The 23,930-nt window shown below is 39.5% G+C and overlaps 1 protein-coding gene across 1 annotated transcript in view; it reads right to left on the reverse strand.

Moving 5' to 3' along the window:
• Positions 1 to 23,930, reverse strand: part of SGIP1 (SH3GL interacting endocytic adaptor 1) — a 136,675-nt gene that overhangs the window by 83,701 nt on the left and 29,044 nt on the right. The window contains exons 4-6 of the mRNA XM_047082345.1: positions 17,398 to 17,454; positions 12,960 to 13,014; positions 12,024 to 12,199 (exon numbers count right to left, since the gene is read on the reverse strand). Coding sequence (XP_046938301.1) covers positions 12,024 to 12,199; positions 12,960 to 13,014; positions 17,398 to 17,454 — 288 coding nt within the window. The remainder of the gene's footprint in view (positions 1 to 12,023; positions 12,200 to 12,959; positions 13,015 to 17,397; positions 17,455 to 23,930) is intronic.

The raw sequence follows: 23,930 nt of genomic DNA on the forward strand, positions 1-23,930 counted from the left end.
CAAACATAGTGCTAGGCACACAGGAAGCATTCACACATGTTTAGGAATTCCCTTTCTAGGGGCCATTAAAACACTATAAAATGCATAGTATCTTTTAAAATACGGAAAGATGAACTGGTCTCTGAAATAAAGCTGAATTGTATATGCCCCAAGGGATGTGACTCTCTTTGTAATGGTTCCTTCACCAGCTCCTATAAATGTTTCACTTAGCTCCTACTTAACTCTTGGTCTCTCTGCTATTAGTGACCCCAGGGTCGAATACATATTACAAAGGCTCCCAGAAAGTAGCACAGCTTTGTACAAACATTAGTATAGAGCTGTGTGATCAGATCTTGGGGCAGGGGTGGAGAATGTTCTCTCACAGCCAAAAACTAATGCTGCAGAATAACTGAGGGTCAAGATAGGTGCTGACATTCTTGGTGCTTTTGGTCCCAGACCCTTGGTAAGTAGCACAAAGAAATGAAAGTTATTAAGGTCCATGTTCTCAACCTACAGATAAAAAGAAATTCTTGGGTTAAAATCAAATAGCTTTAAAGGAGTTGTCATGGAAGGAGGAGCAGGAACTTTTGTATATTTAAATCAGCTTAACCCCTTATTCTCTGGATGCTTTTGAGCAGGCTGTACTGCATCTCAATTCCGTAAGGCAGGGATGTAGATTTGTTGCGGAATTGTAGGAATTTGTTGTGGAATAGTTGTAGGAATGTTATGAGAATTAAAAGATGTGGATGATATTGAGCTAATGTTTACTGAGAACCTTTACCTTTACCTTGGTGTCCTTGTTATTTCTAATTTAGCAGAGAGGACAAGGAGGCTTAGATAAATTCCAAGGCCACACAGTTACTAAGGAGCAGAGCTGGGTCTGGTTCCCAGCTTACCTACCTCCCCAGACCCTGGTTGGGGTGGGTCTATGGCACAGACCAAGTCCCCTAAACTGATTAACCCATTCTCAGGGCCTTATCAGCATTGGGATCTAGAAACAATACAGGTAAAGGCTCACAGATCGAACATCCTGGAAAATAATCTTGGGTCTTTCCAAGACCCAAAGAAAACTTTCCAAAGAAAACAGTTAAATAATACACCAGGGCTATCTATCAGAGCAGGTCTCAGGGAATGAGCTTTTCAGAACGTGAACTTGTGTTTCTAGGTATGGTTTCAGATCTTGGAATTAAACTGATTGTAAGGTAAATTTCTCAGCCTTTTCCTAGAATTAAATGTATTGAATTAGAATCACAAATGATAAGGACTCCCCCCCACCCCTGCCCCACCACTGCACACCTTCCCAATCCAGACTTCATGATGATTAAACCATTTTTATTCAATATGTTGTTTGTTTTAATTGTTAGCAGTTCCAACACCTAGGCTATGAGCTCTGGCTTAAGGACTTCTTCAGAATGTCACACGAATGAACAAAGGGAAAAAAAACCCTATAAGACAATTCTCCTTTGGGGAAAACAAAGATATTAATGAGCTCATAGCATCAGAGTTGATTTTTCATTGTAGAAAAGCTACTAAGAGAACTGGAAAAGAGATGTATACCCCTGGGTGCACTTGTACAGAGAAACTGAGTGTATTTTTGGACTGGTCAAAACATATACCTAAAATACAATCAACGAATCATCTCTCATGCAGGGATTGTCCTGTGCTGTGGCTTGAGAAAGAATAATTCTCTGATTTGCAAGCCTTGTTGAAAGGCAGCTCACCCTTACCCTAAACCACTTTCTAGTGCAAGGAGTCATTCAAGTTAGGTCTTGTTGAGGCCTACATTTCTGTGCAAGGGGCTCAAAAGCAACAACATTTGCAACTGAACTTAGTTTAAGACCCAGAGCTGAAGCAAACAGAGGTGAATGAAGAAAGTACACGGCAGAGTTTAGTGATCCTCACACAGAGGTTTTGTGCTCTAAATACATCCTTGCACTCTTAACAAGGAACCAGCTGCCATGGGAATTTAGGGCACCAACTTTCATAAGAGTGGAACCAAGACACGAAAAAACCAAGTCTAACCTATAAGCTTCTTCAGTCTGCAGCCGTTTAACCTTAAAAATAAGATGGCTGTATTTTGGATCTTTATATTTAACGAATGAGATTTGATTATAAATATAACAAGTTCTTATCAGTTATGTATGACAGAAATTAAAAAAAGATAATTCATTTAGATATTTATTGGGTACCTAATAAAGACAAGACACTACTCTAGGTATATTGCTGAACAAAACAATAGGAACAATAGACAAAATGCTCTAATAAGCTTATTCTGGGGGCCAGAGGAAGGAGATAGGCAATAAATAATAAACATAATAAAGAAGCAAACTATCTTGGACTTCAGGAGATGCTAAATGCAATTTTTAAAAGTAGAGCAAATAAAGAGGTTTGGGAATGCCAGGGTAGAGAGTTTTATAATTTTTCAATAAGGTAGTCAGGGTAGGCCATTGAGAATGTGACTCTAACAAACTCCTGAGCCTGAGAGGGACGTCACACTGTGGCCATTTGGAGGAAGGAGGCTCAGCCAGGGAGCCAGGTTAGAGTGGAATGAAAAGGAAGAGTGGCAGGTGGTACCCTGCAGGTTGGGGGTGTCCCCACCATGATGGTCTTGAAGGCCACTGCAGAGATTTTGGATTTGTTCCGTTCCAATGCAGCGTATGGCCGTTACTTAGCAGGAATTCTCTGGTGTGGGGGTTTAGTAACTGTTGGTTGCCGAGAAGAGCCATAGCTGAGACAGATGAAGCAAGCTCAGAAAATGCCTGGATGTGACATATGCTGTCATTTTCATTACTCTTTGGAAGCTGATTTTGATTCCCTAGGTATCAAGTTAAAAAAATAAAACAGAGATGGGTTTCAAATAGGTTAGGAAGTGGAAAGGAGTTTGTACTGGGCAAAACAGAGTGAGGCCAGTGCATCTTGCCTTCCGTGTCTGTTGGATGCTTCAGGATAAGAGTTCAGATGGGCTCACTGGCCCTGTACCACTGCTGTGCTGGTAGCCGATTCCAGTGATGGTTCCTACCTTCCATGGGCAGTGAGGGGCTGTGTGTTAGACAGAAAGAAATCTCACCTATACTATATTCTGTTCATTATGAAATTTCCCCCAGTGGCCGAAGAAACATTTTCTGATATAATGAATTTGAGTGATTCATACTCTAAGAGTTTTTTTTTTCCTAAAACAATTAAAAAGTACATCTATTGCTGTAGATTATTTCAGGCACTAAAAAAAAAATTCTCCTTCAAGGGACTTTTTTCTTATATTGTTATACTTATTTTTATACTGTGATTCGTACACTTACAGAAACTTCTTAGTACAAAAATAAATATAATAGTATAAAAAAGATAAGACGGTATGTACCACTAGGTGACTGAAACCTGAGGCTTTAGTTTGGAGAACAGGGGCGCCTGGGTGGCTCAGTTGGTTAAGGGTCCAACTTCGGCTCAGGTCCCGATTTCACAGTTCATGAGTTCGAGCCCTGTGTCAGGCTCTGTGCTGACAGCTCCAAGTCTAGAGCCTTCTCAGAATCTGTGTCTCCCTCTCTTTCCCTGCCCCTCCCCCCTCACACTCTGTCCCTCTCTCAAAAATAAACATTAAAAAAAATAGGTAAGAGACAGACACCTCACTGGATATGCGGGTTCAGGGGAAGAGAATTATGACAAAATACTGGCACTCAGAAAAGAAGAACATGTTAAGTTAAACTTTAAAAAAAGAACTTGCACACTGTAAGAGAAGAAAGAGAGTTATTGTTCGTATTATTCATCCATCCAATATTGCAGGAAAATGGGTGAACTGCAAGGGGAAAGATCAAAGAAATGGAGAGCCATAAATCTGCTCTCCTTCTAAAATGTGAGGGATGTACGTTGCATTTTGTCATAGCAAAATACCAGGCTCCATTTCATTTCCCACAGTGAAGAACATCCATCCACCACCCAAGTATTTTCTAAGTACCTCCTACGTGTCACTCAATGTTGTAGGTCTTGAGGGAAAATGTTGTAGGTCTTGAGGGAAGGCTCCACCCATGGGCTAAAAACCTGAGGGTCTGGGTTCTTACTGAATCAATCATAAAATATACTGTTACAAACTTATTTTCCAAATTGATTGCTTCATTACAGAGCCCGATCTACTCCCTTTAGGTCCATCAGGTAATAAAAATAGTTTTACATTCAAACTGTATACCAGAAGGACCAACACAACCAAGGCAGAAGAACATAATGATATAAAAATTAGCCTTTTTGATGATAATTAGCACTGTAATTAAAAGCATGCAATTCAGGAATTTCCTGCCTCTGGTTGAGGACATATTAATATTTTTATGTGTCAAAATTGTGGCTATATTGTCTCACTTAGATTTTAAGCTGGTAACAGAAATTGAGGATGTTAGGCCTCTAATCCTGGTGATCATGTTTCTGAAACCGCCCTCCCCAATCAGATCTAGTTGTCTGAGATAGAACAAGATGGAAGAATCTGGAGTTATGCAAGGAAATTCTAATTCTTACCCTCACAACATGGAGCAAAAGACCATGTGGTCAGAGGGCCCAACCAACATTAATTGGCAAAATAATGACGAAGGCAATACAGATTGAATTCATATTCTGCCCATTTTCTAGAAGATAAAAATATCCAACACACAGATTTCTTCTTACCAGCACAGGATGGGCATGAAAAGTATGGAAAAATGATATTTTTTTCCTAAAAAAAATTAGTAATAAAGAACAATAAATCTCAGGTAGGAAACTAATTCTTCTGCAGTCCATGGCTTATTAGAGTGTAGGAAAGAGAACAATATGTTTTGAAACAGGAAGGTCCTACCCATTTCATCATCTATCCTTCTCTGTAAGGCCAGAAAAAAAAAAAAAAAAAAAAAAGAGTGACATCCTATGTGTCAACTGGATGATTTTTGGTCAGGGTGCCTGCAGCTCTGTCTGGAGGGGGCTTCTCAGAATGCATTAGGGATATGGGATCTGGTCACAGTGTTTGCTCAGTATTTGCAGTGGGGTGTGGTAGCTTATATATCTGGTCTAGATCCAACTGATCATGTGTGCCCTGTGAAGCTCTCCTTAAAGAGTAGAACCCAAGCTCACCCTCTTCCCTTCTACCAGCTGCACTTGAGGTCTGTGCTGAGCACTTAGCATCAGAATGCACTCCTTAGCCTCCCCTTGCACCCTGCAGCAATCTTACTGGGAGCGAATGGCAGTGTGTAGGAGACTGGAGCTCTCCTCCCCCACTGATGACTCTTTGTTTTTACTGAACTCGATGGGGTGCTGAACCTTCTGCCAAAGTGAGGACAGGAAAGGGGGTGGTGTTACCAAGCAGCGGCAAATTCATGGATTTCACTCACTGGCAGGCTAATTTGGGGGTGGCAGGGTGGGTGGGCCACCTGGAATAGGCAAACAGCACCAGACTTTCTCCAGTTCAAAGCTATCGCCCTCTCCCCATATTTTTTGATTAAATAACTCTGTTATGGATTGCAAAGCACCAGGAATAAGCTTAAACTAATAACTCCTTCTGAATGCCATGCCATATTCTTTAATTCCTTATAGCACTGAATCTTATAGGGGAAGGGGAGAAGGCACCAACATATATGCCAGGTGAGGTCAAAACCTGCTCCTACATCATTTTGCATGCCTGTGTTGGGTTAACAATTGGTTTGACATTTGGATATCAGCCCTCTTCTCCTTGACTTTGCTCAAGTACTCCCTCTCTATTTTTATATTCTTTCTCACTCTTGCAAATGTCTTAAAGAAAAGTGGAGATGAAAGGGGAACTGATACTTATAGACCCCCTCCTGGGAGGGGAGGCACCTAACTGGGCATAATCAGTTAGGCACCTAACTGGGCATAATCTCTTGTTCTCTTCACATTAGTCCTGCAAGAGGATGGATATTCTTGTTCCCATCTTACAGATTTGGGGTCTGAAGCTCCATGTTAAGCAACTTGCCCATGGACACCGATAATAAGATATAGACTCAAAAGCCTGTGTTCTTCCTACTCAACCAATGTGCTTGAAGGAAATGTTCTCTTTCTTGGTCTCCTTGCTATAACCCCAAACCGCCCCTAAAACAGAAAGCTTTCCACAGAGGCTCTTGAGTCAGAATACACAGTAGAGTATTCACCCTTAGAGGGATTTAAAGATAATGGAATTATAGACCCTTACTCTGTAGATGAAAATAAACTACTGTGTTTTCAACTTGGCAGAAAGGAGGCAGACGCTGAAGGTCAAGTTCTGGTCCTCAGACTTTCAGCAGCGTCTCCATCTTTCTGAGTTAATTTCTTCTGTAAAATGTGATGATCACCACCTCTCTGCCTGCTTAGTACTGTGGCTGCTCATTCCATCTTTCTGATTATGACAGCATATATAAACTGTAAACTATTATTATAATAAACCTTCAACATAAAAAATGCTGACTGATTAGGAGAACTGAAAAATGTGAGCCATATAAAAACGAGGTGTCATTCCTTAACATTTAAAACAAAGGTGCCTGAAGTCTTCACATAAAATGAGAGACTTTTAATAAACTAGAAATCACACATGACACAGCAGTAAGGCTGCCTGAATTGTCAGCTCAGCCTTGCTCTCTTGTCACACGGAATGGCCAGGAGGTACTGTAGAAGGTATGTCCGTGGATCGAGGGGGAAGAAAGCTTGGGAGGTGGGCTTCTGAGTTGGGATCAAGAGCCCTGAAGGGCTCATCAAAGTGATAGCCTTCAGAGTATGGTTTGTGGGTACTCAGAAATTGTATGCAAAATGTTTTCGATGAGCTAATGAACTTTGAATTTTTCCCCTGGAAAGAGAGCCAATAGCTTTCATCAAAAGTAGTATAACATAGTGGGTAAGAGTTCTGAATCAGAATCAGATCTTCTGGGTTTAAATCCCAGGAACTTTGCTTATTATCTGTGACATCGTGGGTGAACTTAATTAATACTTCCATGTCTCAATTTTCTCATCTGTAAAATGTGGGTAGTAATAGTACTTAGTTCATAGAGTTGCTATGAGGATAAATGAATTAATATGTGTGAAGCATCTGACACACAGCACTCAAATTTTCACAGCTGCCACCACCACCACCATCAGCATCATGAGTTTTCAAAGTGGTCTTAGAGGATGTTGACAGGTATTCTCCATGAATACTCTTGTTGTTCTGATTAATAATAGGTATGATTTACTAAGGTTCTTAGCTTGCCCCTATCAGAGAACTGACTGATGTAGCAGTATAAAGATTATTCACCTCAGTCAAACTCAGGACAACTCTGAAGGGACAGCCTAACTGTAGAGTTCCCATAGGGTCAGCTCAGGGTGCTGTTGGGCATGCAATACAGCTTAATTTCCCCTTCTACCCACCTTACCCCATAGGAGTTGAGCCCAAGGTCACTCCTTAATAAATAAGTTGCACAGTAAACTTGGAGTTGGAAAAGGAGATGGTTTGTCCTTTGTTAATCCTCTAAACAGCACAGCTACAATCAAGGACAAAAGTTACACAGAGATAGCATTCGGGCTTACTAATTTCTTTCAATAATGAAACAGCCTGCCTCAAAAAAGCAGTGTACTTTGTAAGACAGAAGAAGCACTATTACTATTGAAAGGGTCAGTATCAACCAAACAAGTTGGTATTTTAGTGAAATTTGTTTCTGTTTATCTGCTCCTGGCTAGCATGTTGCATAGGATCACTCATATTTAGAATTTAGTGATTAGAAATTTTTACAAGGAAACTTCCTGGGTTCAGTAGAATCTGGGAATAATTTGAAGGTAAATGGGGAAAAAATCCATTTCCTAATGAACTCTCAGAAGTAATCTGAGATTATTTAAGATACAATGGCAGAAATTGTCAATGCCCACCACTGTTAATTTACTCCTTTGTCTTTACCTAACAGAACCCTGCCAAAGACTACATTTCCCAGACTCCCTTTTAGCTAATGTGGCCATGGGACTAAATTATGGCTAGTGGTAGTGATGTTTGCAGACTCTGAGTGAAATCTTTAAAGGAAACCATGTGCCTTTTACTTTCTCTTTCCTTCATCCCAAGGTTGGAACATGGAGACGATTGATGGTGGGTGGTAAGGCAGCAGTAGCCTCAGAAAGGTGAACAATAGTTTCTGGGTTCTTGAATAACCTCTGGATTCGGACTCAATTACCCATCTGAGGTGCCTACCAGTTTTGACTTTTACATGGGAGACAAGTAAACCACTTATTTTGTTTAAGCCATTACTATTTTGGTCTGTGTTAAAGCAGCTGTACCAATATTCTAACTTGTACAGATACCAAATCAACAACTAAAATCTAAGTGCTGTTCATTCTTTGCCCAATCAGCATAGTATCAGGAGACTACACTATGAAAAGAATAGAAATGAACATACTTGCCTGTGAGTTAACACTTACATCACCCCCCTCCTTTTTTGGTGCTCTGCCTTATCCTGGCCCACATTATATTTTACTTCTGTATAAAAATCAAGGGCCAAGGCAAGATCCGGACTGAAATTATGTTTATTTGTCTATATAGTAGGATTTTTGCCAGCAATTAATACCCCAATTTTCTATGCTGCTGATGCTTTGTTTTGGGGATGAGTAATTTTCAGATAGGTTTATATTATATATATACATAGATGTATGCATTCATTCATTCAACCATCCATCCATCCATCCATTCATTCATTTATTGAGTAATTTGACCATGTAGTGTGTACAGGGAGCTATTCAAATAAAATGAGAAGCAATTCATGATAAGAGATATCAAATGGGTTAAAATTCATTGATACATATTCACAGATGGCTGAGCAGAACAAGTGAAACATAACTTAATCTTAAAATTCTTTAAAAGAAATAGAAATGAGATCCAACATAAGGCATTGTTAGGAATCACTTGCCATTTAGAATTTCCTCTATTTCTATTAGAGTAATGATTGATGCTTTTGTAGCATAAGAACCATAACCAATGTGAAATATACTGATATATTATTAACTAGTGTAGACTCTATTTCTCTTTTTGCACCTGAATTAAGTGTAGACATATAAATGTCTGATTGCTTGGTTGGAAACATCTAAAGTTGCAAAAGGATCTGCCATTTTTATCATGGCACTAACTGGAGTTCAAAAGTTTTTTCTAGTAAAAAAAAAATTAAAAAAAAAAAAAAGGGGCGCCTGGGTGGCGCAGTCGGTTAAGCGTCCGACTTCAGCCAGGTCACGATCTCGCAGTCCGGGAGTTCGAGCCCCGCGTCAGGCTCTGGGCTGATGGCTCAGAGCCTGGAGCCTGCTTCCGATTCTGTGTCTCCCTCTCTCTCTGCTCCTCCCCCGTTCATGCTCTGTCTCTCTCTGTCCCAAAAATAAATAAACGTTGAAAAAAAAAATTAAAAAAAAAAAGTTTTTTCTAGTTATCTTGTACCGGAGATAACATACTGCATATGTCATTTATGAAATAAATGGGGTATACGTGGGTTATCTAGAAGAGGTTACGGATTCTAAAACCAAGAGTATATTCTCAGTTACAATCTCTCTTTTTACTTATGTATATCCAGAAACACGCTTACCTTTCCCTAAAGTAGCAACAACAGCTCATTCCCCTACATTAAATATCAAAAATCACAAATATTGGGGAATCCTCATAATGGGCAGAGCCAAGTTCCCACATCAGAAGGAACCTGGGGGTCCAGGGGATGGTGGTGGTAGGGGGATCTGAGAGTTCCTTAATTCATGGTGTTGCTGGTATGCAGAAACAGCCTAACCTTGTAATTACTTTCTCTGAGTGCTCCCATCTACATTTCCCACTACCTTCCCTAACCAGAGTTTTAACCACATCATGTCAAGATATTACCATGAAAATAGGTGCTGAGAAGAGCTCAGAATAAACCACTCTTCTTGCTGCACCATCAATAACACAGCTAGTTGGAGGAATATCTGCTAGATGACCCGGCAAACATATTCTTTTTGATAGAGGGGATTTCATCTTTCCTAAATGCAACTAGCTTTTGGCCAAATATATGCTGTATGTCTGCAACAGTTTCAGTAAGTTCTCTTTTCTTTCTTTTTCCTTTTTTTTTTTTTTTAAGTTTCTTTCACACAAATCTGTTCATTTAATCCCATGATCTTGTCTTCTTACACTTACCCCTAGGTAGCTTCCAAATGCCCACTAAGTGTGTTAGACCCTATGGAAAGGTAGATATAAACTGGTTTCAGGAGCTTAGGTAAATTTTAAGTTAATTTAAAACAACAGTTCAGTAAGTGAAAAATGATTTGAAAGATGTAAACTGAAAAGTCAAAATGTATGCATTTAAAATGCCCCTCTTACTAGAAATCACTGGTATTGCAGCCCTAATTGTGGGTTTTAAATCTGTACTTTCCATTGCAGAGGGAAAGAAAGCACATATATTTCATGGCTCCTGTTTTCAGGGAGACATCTTAAAATAGCAAGTGCGTATATGATTAAAAATCACCTGAAATATCATTTCCTGTGGTTGATTATTATTAACAATCATTTTATTCATCACTAACAGCAGTGATAAAGGCCATTATAAGCACTAAGCACTAAGGAAGGCATCATTATAGATTTTATTCATCCCAGGCAGAAAAATACTTATTCTCAGGAGATAGATGATTACAACTTCTTTAGAAATTTTTGTTGAGTTTTTAAAAGCACCTCAAAAATGGTTCAGAATTTATTATCTACCTCTGTCAGGGGGTTGCTGTAGGAAGATCAGATCTTTCTGAAGAAGATGCCAAGAACATATTAGCTGCTAGTTTGAGAACCTTCATCTGTTCCTTACATCTATTTTTAGAAAACAGTTGTAGCGTTTAGCAAACACCACTGAGAAAATACTGTACGTGTTGGAACCCAGAATTCAGCAACTATAGAAATCTAGTAGGTGGGAACTGGGGGAAAGGAGAACAAATTGTAGAAAAATACCAATTTGAATAATGTAAGTAAGGTCTGCCTATATTTTAGGTGCCTGAAAGATGAGAGTATTTAAAACATTTTGATAATAAAATATAAGGAAGATTGTGGGCTTTAATATCTTTATTTTTTTATGTTATTTTTTTTTCAATATATGAAATTTATTGTCAAATTGGATTCCATACAACACCCAGTGCTCATCCCAAAAGGGGTTTTAATATCTTTAGATTATGATCTGTGACATTAGATTAATGTTTCTTTTGGGAGCAGAGCAATGGAAATGTTGTTGTTGTTTTTAAAGAAAAATAATTTCCTTAGTTTTCTTCCCATGAGTTTCTAGGTGTTATATCATTAAAAAAAAAGACACTATGATGTGTTTTTAAAAATCACTGTTAGGGGGCGCCTGGGTGGCTCAGTCGGTTAAGCGTCCGACTTCGGCTCAGGTCATGATCTCACGGTCCGTGAGTTGGAGCCCCGTGTCAGGCTCTGTGCTGACAGGTCAGAGCCTGGAGCCTGCTTCGGATTCTGTGTCTCTCTCTCTCCCTGACCCTCCCCCGTTCATGCTCTGTTTCTCTCTGTCTCAAAAATAAATAAACATTAAAAAAAATTTAAAAAAAAAATCACTGTTAGTAGGGGCACCTGGGTGGCTCAGTCGTTTAAGCGTCTGACTCTAGATTTCCGTTCAGGTCATGATCTCACAGTTTGTGAGTTTGAGTCCTGCATCTGGCTCCAAACTGGCAGTGTGGAGGCTGCTTGGGATTCTCTCTCTCTTCCTCTTTCTGCCCCTCCCCAGCTCTCTAAGTAAATAAACTTAAAAAAAAATCACTGTTAGTAAATATGTAAACCTCATATTATTCTTAATTGCTTCAGAAGTAACTCTGAATAATCTTTTTGTTATTTTTCCTTCTTTTTCAAATGCTTGCAGGAATGTAAGCCAAAAAGAAATGTGGTCCCATGTATTTTTGCCACTTTGCAAAGCACAAAAACAATTATAAAATGAGCATAGCTTTCTAAAACAGAAGGAGCTGTTTAAGGTTTACATAAAATTCATAAAAGGGTGACCACATGCCAGCCTCCGGTTTAAGGGGTTTCTGATCTATTTAGCACGTATGGGCGGAACACAGCTCTGTGTCCAACCTCATCAAAACTTGGCATAAACACCACTCACCACTGGTGATGGGGAAAGTGCAATGTTGCCAATCGATGCCTTCAGCTCATCCACGGTCACAGCACTCTTAAGAATGTCTTTAGATTGTAATGGCTTAATCTTGATATTAAATTTCTTGTGTGATTCTTCTTCCTCTTCCGATTCACTCGAAGAATAAAAGTGCTTTCCTTTGGTAGGTAGAACACAGTTAAAGATACAGAACTCTTTTTTCTACTGGGAAGCAATGATAAGTATAAGACAAGAGTGACTGCATATAGAGGCAGCAAAGGTATCCTTAGATGGCAGGAAAGGTATCCTTAGATGGCAGGAAATCAAAGCAAAATACACAGACAAATAAAAGAGCAGATTAGGAAAGGGTTCAAATTTATTTACCTTTCCTTGGTAAGGAAACATGATTAAGAATGGTGAATTTCTAGGAGCAGTAGTATAAGGTCCTACATTTTTGCTGCAGGTGGCCATTTGTTATGTCCCACTCAGTACAAACACGGACAGGCCCACGGGAGCTTTCCTGTCTAAGGAGAAAGGAAGGCCACTCTTGGGATGATTTGTGATGAGTTTCCAGTACTTTAGGGACGCTCTGCCCAGAGATGGTTTGTGGGGAGAGCACAGGTAAGAGCTATTTTCTAGTCACGATAAATGACATGGTCATATCAGGTTTTAGCAGACAACCCGGTACCCAGAATTTACACAATCTTTCCTCAGCACATTTTTCTCTTTCTCCTCTCTCTCTTTTCTATGAATAGATCAAGGCAAAATGCCTGCTTGTTAGTGATCAGGCTGTTCTCTGCTGTTTATTCATTTCTAATATTAGGGACAACAGGACTCAGGAAGTTTGGACTATTTCTTATTTCATCACCTTTTCAAAAATCTGAATTTATATACAGTCTTCTTACAGAAAATAAAGATTAAAATAAAAATAAAATAAAGAAAGGATATAGCCGGGTTCCTCGGGTCTGATGCTATAGCCTTCTTCATCCAGCTCAGGGGAGTTCTATAAAATACAAGTGCACATTAAGCATTTATTATCCTGACAAAAATCAAGGAATTATTAATTTTCCTTCTAGAGCTTTCTACTTAAAGATATAGACAGATCTTTTATTTTAACCTTTGGAAGTGAATGCCAAGCAGCGTATGCTTAGATATTTATTCAAGGATACTTGGAGAGTCTTTTTATCAGAAAAATAAACTAGGAATCAACTGTCAATGAAAGGAAACATTCAAAGAGCATTTATCATGCATTTCTTATAGGCCAAGGACTGTGCTAAGCAATATAGGGGAATACAAAATGCAAATTATTTTTCCTCTGGAAAACTGAAAAGTATTTTGGTAGGCAAAACATTTTAAAAAGATATAAAATACAAAACATCAGGGCGCCTGGGAGGCTCAGTTGGTTGAGTGTCCGACTTTAGCTCAGGTCATGATCTCACGGTTCGTGGGTTCAAGCCCCACATTGCGCTCTGTGCTGATAGTCTGGAGCCTTCTTCGGATTCTGTCTCCCTCTCTTTCTGCCCCTCCCCCACTCATGCTCTGTCTCTCTCTCTGTCTCTCTGTCTCTCTTAAAATTTTTTTTTAAAAAAATTTTAAAAAAATCATTGATAGGGGTTTGAAGGAAAAGGAAATTAGTGAAGTCCTGCCTTTCAGGAGAGATGGAGAGGGTGAAGGGGGGGGGTTGGCGGTGGTAAGGGAGAGGCTGTAAGGAAGAGACACCAAGGCAGGAATGGATAGTATGGTTCAGATGGGGAAAAAGAGAGGCAACAACAAAGATGACTGACTGCAAAGGAAGCTGCACGGTGGGAGAACATAGGAAATAAGACCATGGATGGCCAACGTTCTGGAGGAAGAGTTCAAACTTCATGTGGTTGCTGCAGCTTCTCAGGGTAGAAAGTAGCATCTTAAGGTGTTTTGGAAGCATGCTTCAGGAATAGACTGTGGGCAGAAGAGACTGGAGAAAGGAAAGCTCATTCAAAAACTTGTATCAATCAGGGAAGATGTGCTAAGAATATGGACCAAGTTGTTGTTGGTGGGAAGTGATTAATCTTAGTTCTTTGTAACATCTGGCATAGGAAAAAAAAGGAGAGGGAAGGTTCAAGGAGACTCCAAGATTTCTACTGTCAAATACTCAGGGACTGCTGGTATTTCTGACTGAACTAATTGTAACAGCAGGCAACTAACATTTTTAAAGAAAGGAAAGATAAAAGAGAATTTGCATGACTGGAATTACTATTATTATCTTTGGGTTCCTATTATATGGTAAGTCCTGTGACTCCCACTTTATTTCATTAAACCTTCATTAACAATCCTATGTGGAAAGAATTATCCCATTCACTGAGGAGGAAACCAAGAGAAATGAGATGCCATTTTGCAAGAAAACACACCCCAGCAAATGGCAGACCTGTGCCTGGACTCCAGATATGTGAGACTATACCCTTAAGCCCTAGAGATGAGGGTGAAGCCATTCAAGGGTGGCTCTTTTAAAGTTGTGGTTAGAGGCCTGGATGTGAGAAAGGGACAGAGTTGGAGAGAGAGATTTTGGAGTCACTGAAATGATAAAAGTGCTATGACCATAGAGAGAAAGAAAGCCTGAATGCTATGGAAAAAAGCCACCATTTAAAAAAAAATTTTTTTTTAACGTTTATTTATTTTTGAGACAGAGAGAGACAGAGCATGAACGGGGGAGGGTCAGAGAGAGGGAGACACAGAATCCGAAACAGGCTCCAGGCTCTGAGCTGTCAGCACAGAGGCCGACGCGGGGCTTGAACTCACGGACCGCGAGATCATGACCTGAGCCGAAGTCAGCCGCTTAACCGACTGAGGCACCCAGGCGCCCCAAAAAGCCACCATTTATTGAGCATTTATTGTTTCTCTCTTGCCCTTCTTCAGTACCTGAGGTTATTTATTTTTTTTTTAATTCAAGTGTATTGAGGTCACTTCCCTGATAAAAACCTGACCCTGGCTTCTCACTGCACTTGGAATGAAAGCCCAGGGCCACCGTGCAGCTCACAGCCCGGTCTGACCTGGCTCCAGGTCTGAGATTCCCTTCCCGGATCCTCCTCAGCTGCAAGGCCTTCATTCTATTGTTAACTTTTATGGTTTGAATACGTAAGCTCTTTCCCATTTCAGGGTCCTCATAAATGCCATTCTCTCTGCTTGGAATTCTCTTCTCTTCAATGTTCAATCAGTTAACCCCTACTATACTTAAGGGCTTTGCTTAAGGGTCACATCCTCCATGGGGCCTTCCTTACTCTCCCCTCTCTCTGCCCAAAGCAAGATGACATAATCTCTTAAGAATAAAAACCTTTCTTATTACTTCGAGAAAGTGATGTCTAATGTATAATCACAACGACAATTCCTATGTGACCTGATTAGTTTTCAGGACTAAACAAATTTGAGGGAAATTATGCTCCATTTAAGCATTCACAATGTTGACCAGGGATAGCGCTAGAGTGTAGGGTTTAGAGGGGGTACTATTACTTTGATGAGTAATTTGGTATTTTTACTGTCATACTTCTTGTTTGCTTACAACATCCCATTTTTGTGTATTAAAGAATCCTACAAAATATAATAGAGGTCTTTCTTGGTAAAGAATAATTAACTCTGGGAAAAGAAAGCATATTTTCTTAATATTTAGTAGCTTCCTTTATAACATTATTTGTGAACAATTTGGATTTAGGGTAACAGAGGGATCGGCATAGATTTTAGGGACTTGAACTGCTAAAAATACCTAAAAGATCCCAATCCCGGGAAACAGATACGAGAGAACCAGGTGATGAGGTTGGCAGAGTGACATGTTTTAGACTGGAGGAGTGGGAAACATCAAGAATGTAACCTGCTGGGGCAGCTGGGTGGCTCAGTTGGTTGGGCATCTGAATCTTGATTTCAGTTCAGGTCATGATCTCACAGTTCCTGAGATCTAGCCCTGATTCGATACTCTCTCTCCCCCTCTCTCTTTGCCCCTCTCCCACTCTCTCTCTCTCTCTCTTTCTCTCTCTCTCAAGATAAAGTAATAAACCTAAAAAAATAATTTAACCTGCTGAGCTTTAGTTTTCTTTTCTATAAAAGGCAAATAATATAATGCAAAAAGCATTTGCTTTTTAAGGCTGTGAGGATTCCACAGCATTTAATATTATGACTGACAAATAGGGAATATTCAATAAGTGGTGGTATTATTTACTGTACAAATAAAATTATTATCAACAAATATGCAAAAGCTTTAACATTAAAATTAGCTTTTATGCAAGGGAGGTTTGGTCAAGACAGTCATCTAAAGAACATACATGCAAAAGCATTTTGTAGGGATCGTGAATTTAGGTACCAACTGTATAATAGAAATGATCTTTGATGTGCATATGATTTACATGTTTTATATGATTAGAAATCCAAGAATCACTGTGGCTGTCCTGTTGTGGTTGGTGAAGTGGGTGTTGATGTAAATCAGTTTCCAGGGGAATCAGGTGGAGAGTTTAGGTGTCAGCTGAGAGTCACCGTCACTCATTGAAAAGCAACAAGTGATTGTCACTTGACCTGGGAAAAGTCTGTACCACGAGGTTCTGTGAATTGTTTTGTGCTATGGTCTCAATGTTTGTGCTCCCCTCAAATTTATACGTTGAAATCTTAACCCCAAAATGATGGTGTTAGGAAGCGGGGCTTTTTAGAGGTGATTGGGTCCTGAGGGAGGAGCCATCATCATTGGGATTAGTGCCCTTACAAAGGAGATCCCAGGAGGTTATAGCTAGAAGGTGCCATGCACAAACCAGAAAATGGGCCCTCGACCAGACACACCAGAAACCGAATCTGCTAGCACTATGACCGTGAACTTCTCAGCCTACACAACTGTTAGAAATAAATTTTTGTTGTTTAGAAGTCACTAAGTTTATGGTATTTTTGTTATAGCAGCCTGAACGGACTAAGACACTATGAGACCAAACCCCAGAGGTTAACTGATTGACTTGATTCTCAAAGCTGCTTAGAAATAGAACCAGGACTGCAACATTTGGACTTAATATTTAAAAAGGCATTTTTTAAAAATACATATCATAGGCTAGGCAGGAACTAAAATAATCTGCAGATAATGAGCTCATTGAATCCTTTCAACGATGTTATAACGTAACTACTGACTTCATTTCTGTTGGTCAGGAAATAACCATCCCAAAGCCACACACAGAGGATCAATCTGTGGAGGGGCTAGGTCATGAACCCAGTCTAACAGACCCTAGGGCTCTGAAACTCTGTAACCACCCTAAGCATGCCAGGCACTGCCTAATGAGATGGAGAATGTTTCACTTATTTCTATGTCTTATTATAAACATAAGAATGCCTCAACTCATTTTCAAATTGTGAAATACTTAATAAAGAAAAACAATGTTCTGATACTCACGTATCTTTCCCAATCAATTTCTGCATAAAATCCATTTGGTGCCCCGTTACTTTTCTTCTGCAATAAATTTGAAAATAAATTTAGAAGAGAAACATTTGAATAAGAGACAAAGAACAAAGAACACTTAACTCTTATCTGTATTTAGCAAGAGCTATCAAAATCCAGCACTGGAAAGACAAATTAGAGCAGCCTATTAAGCAACCACACTGGTGTAACTGAATGGTAAATTGAGCTGCCATGACACTGCATAAAAGAGCTTACATACTTATTTCACAAAAGACTGTAAGATACCTAAGCATAGGAATGGTAACAGCTAGTTGTTCAAATTTTATTGGTTACTAAAAAATTAGAAGCACCTACAGTATAATTTAATCCTCTATACCTTCAGGGGATATAACCAGATATATATATGGAAACATTTTGACTGCCATGTTGTTCTCACATACAATTAGTTCCAATATACCTAAAGAGTATCTCTCCAAGTCATTAACTAATCTTCCTTTAGCTTTTCTAACACTGACTCAACTTTTCCCTAACCACCCCCTTGATAGAATGTAAGGGGAATCAACTCCAAGTTAATTCAGTTCCTAGGTATTAAAAATAGTTTTGTTATTCTTTCCAAGTGGCTTTTCTTATCAAATTATTAAAATAGAATCCAAGGATTGATTGTGGGGATTTCTGTCATCCGTGTGTTCTATGGCTTCATGAGCATACGTCATTGCAAGATGACTGGATATCAGCCATTACTCTTTGGATTCTTTTCAAGTTCTATTTTAGCACCTAAACAATCATGATATATGGCCACAAGCATTTGAGTAAGGCTGTGGCATCATACAAACAGAAATTTCTAAGATTCCCTACTTTCTGGGAGCAACGGACAAAAACACAAATCAGGTTGGTAAGGGAGGGTCCATTCAACAACATTCCTGTGTTTAGCACATAAAACAATGGTATGTCACCGAGAACTAGCAGAACTCAGAACAGCACATATCAAATAGTGAAGCATGCAGCTTGAGGACAGGACTTCTAATTTTACAATCACAGATAAAATCCACTTGAACTACAACATTGAACAGCTAACATCTAATTTGACAAATAGGTAGGAGAAGGAAGTTTTCATGTATGCATATCACTAGAAAAGCAAATTAGAGGTAACCTAGTAACCATTGTCATTGATTACTGAATGCTGGACTGGGCATTCTAAGAACTAGCCTAGTTTATAGCTAGAGTGAATAGCGGGTAAGGCATAGATATTGTGTCCATGCCCTCTTTCTTCCTCTTCTTATACACCACCACTGCACTAGAATGCACAAATACAAGAACTCTGCCATGCTTCTAGCACCCAGGAACAGTGACTCCGTGACCCTCTTTTTCTTTGTTTTGCTCCTGACAAAGAGTATATACTTTGTCAGACTACACCATTTTAACCTTTTCACAGAATTGCCTTCATTGAATTAGTGCTTCAGCAATACTCTCCCTACTTTGAACAAAGGGCATTTTTAAAACCTGCCACATCATCCTTGTACCTGTATGAGTTATGGAGTTAAGGACAAGGTCCATTACATAATGTGCCATCTAATAATAAAAAAAAAAAAACCTCTCCCATGGAAATGGATATGGTTCCTATTTTCTTTTTGTCATATTTACTCTTTTGTAATTCATACTTTACCAATCTATTTCCATATGAATTCTTTGCAAAATTCTCCAAATTCCTTTTAACAAGCATTGTAATAAATTCAATATACAGATTTGGTTTATAATGATGAGAAATCAAATGAACTATGTTGTTCCAAAGAATTAAACTCATGAATTTTGTGATCACTATAGTATTACTATTAATATAAAGTTTGCTTCTGAAACAACTCTTAAATACAAAAGATTATTACCTAAAAATCAAAAAGGTTAGGTAAATTACTGAGTTCAAACTTCTAGCTTGCTTCCATAGTAGTCTCATCTCCATACTCAAAGCCCTTTACAACGAAGATAGCTTATGCGTTCAGCTAAATAAATAAATGTGTGTGTGTGTGTGTGTGTGTGTGTGTGTGTGTGTGTGTGTGTGTCTTTCTTGAGAACATATATTCAACATTATGGATAAAAAGTTCCTGATTTTTCGGGATCTGGGCTGAGTGAAAAAATTCCCAGTTTCCATGGAAACCAATATAGAAGACTAAAAGGAGAGAAAGCAAAATCTATAAAAAGAAAATGTCTTTTAAACTAGGAATCTTTTTAACACAAATACCAAACACAAACAACAAATCATAAACAATACACTTAGAGGCAGCTCTTCAGCACACAAGCACACACAAACATGGCTTTATCAGAGGAATTGGCAATTTGGCCTCACTCATGCTAGCGGATTATTATGAACATATTTGGCTTCACAAGTGGAAATGATCGAGTTTAAGTTTGGCTGGAGCCTGGCTGAATTGTTTTTGGACAAACCCCAAGAAAAAAGCAATTCTCCTGGTTATACCACCAAAGCAAGGTACAGCTCATAGTAGTAATAGGGAAGGTAATGGCTCTTTTGATTTTTGATCGGAAAACACTGAAGAAGCAAGAAAGAATATAAGTAGGAAGATATCATTTAAAAACTAGGCCTCATAGTAAAAGCAATATCAGATATTGGCTAACATATAAATAGTGATTTTTCTCTTGGAGTTGGAGTTATGTATTCTTTTACTTCTTTCTTTTCTAAAATTCTACAATTAGCATAAGTCAACTTTTCTCACTTGAATATATGACTGTTACTTAAAGATAATTGAGGCTCATATTAATATTAGTCATGCTTTAATAGGTATTTTACTTTGGTCAGGCTTATTATCTGCTCTCAGATACTATGATGGGCTAAATCAATAAATGCAGTAACAGTTGTGTTCAATTATACGTTCATCAAATTTCTCAATTTCTACTGTGAATGCTTCTCTTTTCCAAGGTCAGCTCATGGCCATGTAGTGTTCCTTAGACATGAAGTATTAAAGATACATGGTATTCTACTTAAAAATTATCTTCTTGCCACCGAGGCAAGACTTGACTCACTTTGTAAATAATCCCATAGAACAGTACTGTTCAATAGAATTATCGGTGAAGATGAAAATATTCTATATGTGGACTGTCCAATACGGTAGCCACCGCCACAATTAGCTATGGAGTACCTGAAATGTGGCAGGTGCTACTGAGGAACTGAATTTTGAATAAGCATATGTAGCTACTGTACTGGACAAGACGGTAATAGTTGCTGTATAGTCTGGGCCTGGATCAGCATCCCTGACTCACCATCGTTTGGCCGAGTATATTCGTTGCCACAGGCCAAGGCCCTGCTGACTTCATGATGTTACTAAGATAGCGTTTATCCTAACAAATGACTACTCAAGTTGTATGGTGACGTTTATATTATAGCCAAAGCTTTCTTATAGACAGCATATTATTTTACAAGTTTGAATCCCTGTCCTTTGTCTAAGACAAAGGAAACACATGTCCTTTAAGCCCAATTACTCTTTAAAAAGTATATTCAGACATCAGTATATCAGGTCTATGTGGTTGATTTAAAAATTGGCCTTGGATATTCAAGAATAATTTAGAAATAGCTAAGAAAGTTTTTCTTAGATTGGTTAAATAAATGCCACTGTTTTTTTCCAAATTTCAAATTGGGATTTTACTCACTGTTTCTACAACCCCTTGGAAATTTTAAACTAAAATCTGTTTCCTTACCGAAACTTTTTTTCCTCCTTCACGCGCACACTCTGCTTTGTTATTGTAGGGTGGTTCATGTGGGCTGGGCTGCTGGAATTGATTGTTTTCATGTAGAAAAAAGTTGTTAAAGGATCTGTTTGTTCTTTAAGACACATATAAAGAATCACATGGAGTCAGCAAACATACCATAGAAGAAACAATTTCTAGGCCAAATCGTAGGGCCTACCAATCTCGGCAGGGTTCCTTAAGCAAGGAGTGGACTTTGGGGCCCATAATGAGGCTCTATTCAGCAGGCCAGTGCAGCTAGGCCAGGAGAAGAAGGGAGAAGGAGGAAGACGCATCCCAGGCACTAGGGATTACGTGGATCTGGGCCTCATTCAGCCAGAACTTAATTTACAGGTAGAGAACAGACACCGGGACACACCAAAGAGACTAAATGAAAATGGTTATATTTCCAATAGGAGTCCAGTAAGTCGAACTCTACCGTATATCCCTCCTTTTCAAAGCTTTCCTGAAGGTTGTCAATACGTACAGCATGAACTGCTGACAGCTTCAAATCTGGGCCCTTTCCTGCACATGCGTTCAGGATGAGCAGAGATCTTCTCACAGCAATGGCTGTGATTCCCTGTGCCCCCGGCCTGTGTGGATGGAAATCTAAACTGCTCAGGAAAATGTTTTGAGTGCACCCTGCACAAAGGTGAGTTGGTCTCTGGGTTAGAATGCATTGTCACTCGCAGCTGCCTGAAGTCTCAGACATCATGCCAGACAGCTCTGCTGGAGGGACATTCACCAGTGGGGAGCGAGGCAAGCCCACCTTCACACCTGCAGCCTTGCCATGAAGCCTCTGTAGACTAACCTTCAAAAGTGCGGTCACCAGAGATGGGCTTCATTAAGTTTTGAGAAACTGAAATTAAATAGGCATCAGTACATCGAACTTATCGCATAGCCATTTATAAGCATTAAGGGGGGCACCACCACCTGTGGTTTGCAGAACCACATTAGTGAAACCATGCAGTTCAACTTCAGATACCCAGGAGACAATAATGTGGAAGCTAAATCAGCCAGGTAAAAGATAAAAGTGTGCCTGGGTCCACGGACACAAGGGATTAAAGAAATCAGCCTGGGTTTGAAAGAAAATTGAGATCCCTAAGGACTGAATGCAAGCAGAAACTTGACTTCCTACAGCATTGATATGATAAGGAGTTCTCAAAATTTGGTGACCACAGTGAGTGAGGAATATCTGGGGAGTCCTTCCAAACGGTAAAACTAGCAGCTGGCTAATAAATGCCAATTACCTAGGAAGCTGCATTTACTTAGAATGTGGCCTTTTTCAAACAGGTCTGCCTTACTTCCTGAGAAGTCAAAATTAAACAATTCCTCTTTCCTAAAATCACGACCAGTGATATTTATGGCATTTCCAATTAGGGAACAAGGAGGGTGCCACTGCCGATAGATAAATATATGACTTGGATTGGTGGCAGGGAGAGAGATCTCAGGGAGCTCAGCTATGAAGCCCTGACTTAGGGTGCACGAATCCACAGAATCACGGCTGGGCTCTTTAATGCAGCACATGCTCGTCATTGCCAGCTGCATGCCAGGGCTGCACCGACATGCCAGGGCTGCGGTTCTACCACAGATTTAAACTGGTGGTCCCTAGAAGAGCAGAGAACACTGAGGAAGCAATGGGGTAGGGAGTGAGGAGGTGGCGGAGGGCAGGAGGAGCAGGGCGTTAGAGAAAAAGGGACAAGACTGAGGTAGAGGGAGAGAAGCAGGAAACAGCAGTCTAGCCTAAGAGCAGCAGGGACAGAAAGCAGAGAATAGCTAACAGAGCCTTGCCGAGGTCAGAATGAAGGAGACAAGAGAACCCAGGGAGGGGACCAAGACAGAAGCAGAGAGAAGACACAGAAGCAGAGAGTACCTGAGACAGAGTTAACGAGAGGGCTCTGAGCCAGAAGCAAGAGGTGAGGAGAAGCTGAGTCTTCTGGGTCTTTTTTTTCCCCTGCTGAATAGAGCCTTGATTATAGTGTTACCCAATGTCTGGTCAATTTATGTCTATTTTCTTAACATTTCATGGCGAGAACTACATGAATGCAAAAGGGACCCCAAAGCTAAGAACCTTGAGTCAAGTATGGAAGAAAAAACTTCTATTATAGCTGCAATTAACACCTCAATTTGAGTATAATATTATGAAGGGTGATTTTTTAAAAAATATTTTTAACCACCAGATTTATTTTAGTTCCCACTCCAGCCCAATGAGCCTAATGTGAGTCCATTTTTTTTTCAGTAACAGCTGTTCTTTTGAACCTTCTGAATAGGCGTCTGATTTAGATTCAAAGGAAGTCATTTTAGAAGTTGGTACTGACTCCCATAAGCTCAACTCAGATAAATCCAAGCCCATGTGCCATAGACTTCTTTAAAAAAGCAAGAAATCTGGTGGCCAGCAAGAAGTCAGAGTTACTGTTAAACCTAAACCCAGTGGACACATTTTCCTCCTTCAGGCTATAAATTCAGGCATAAGTGGTTTCAAGACCATTCCCTACTTAGGAATTTAATATAGAAAATGTATCTGCAACTCAACTAAAGGGGAAAACCTTCTTTCAATTTTATTGGATCTGAGCTCCATTATGACTTTGTGGCCTCTGTTGGAGAAAAACATTCTCACATAATGAGCTATTATATCATTAAATTGGAAATGAAATAACAGTTAATGGTAGCAGCCCCTGCAGGAACTGTCTGGCTTTTGACCCACCATATTGTTGAGGTTTGCTTGCCTACTCTGGGGCAGGATTTTAGGTGAATGCAATAAATAAGTTTAACTTGACCAAGACTGCATTTATATGTCC

This window comes from Lynx rufus, unplaced genomic scaffold (assembly GCF_022079265.1).
Source record: "Lynx rufus isolate CCGP_SWC_20201006 ecotype Redwood Valley unplaced genomic scaffold, mLynRuf1.p SCAF_2, whole genome shotgun sequence".
In the NCBI taxonomy this organism is placed as follows: Eukaryota; Metazoa; Chordata; class Mammalia; order Carnivora; family Felidae; genus Lynx; species Lynx rufus.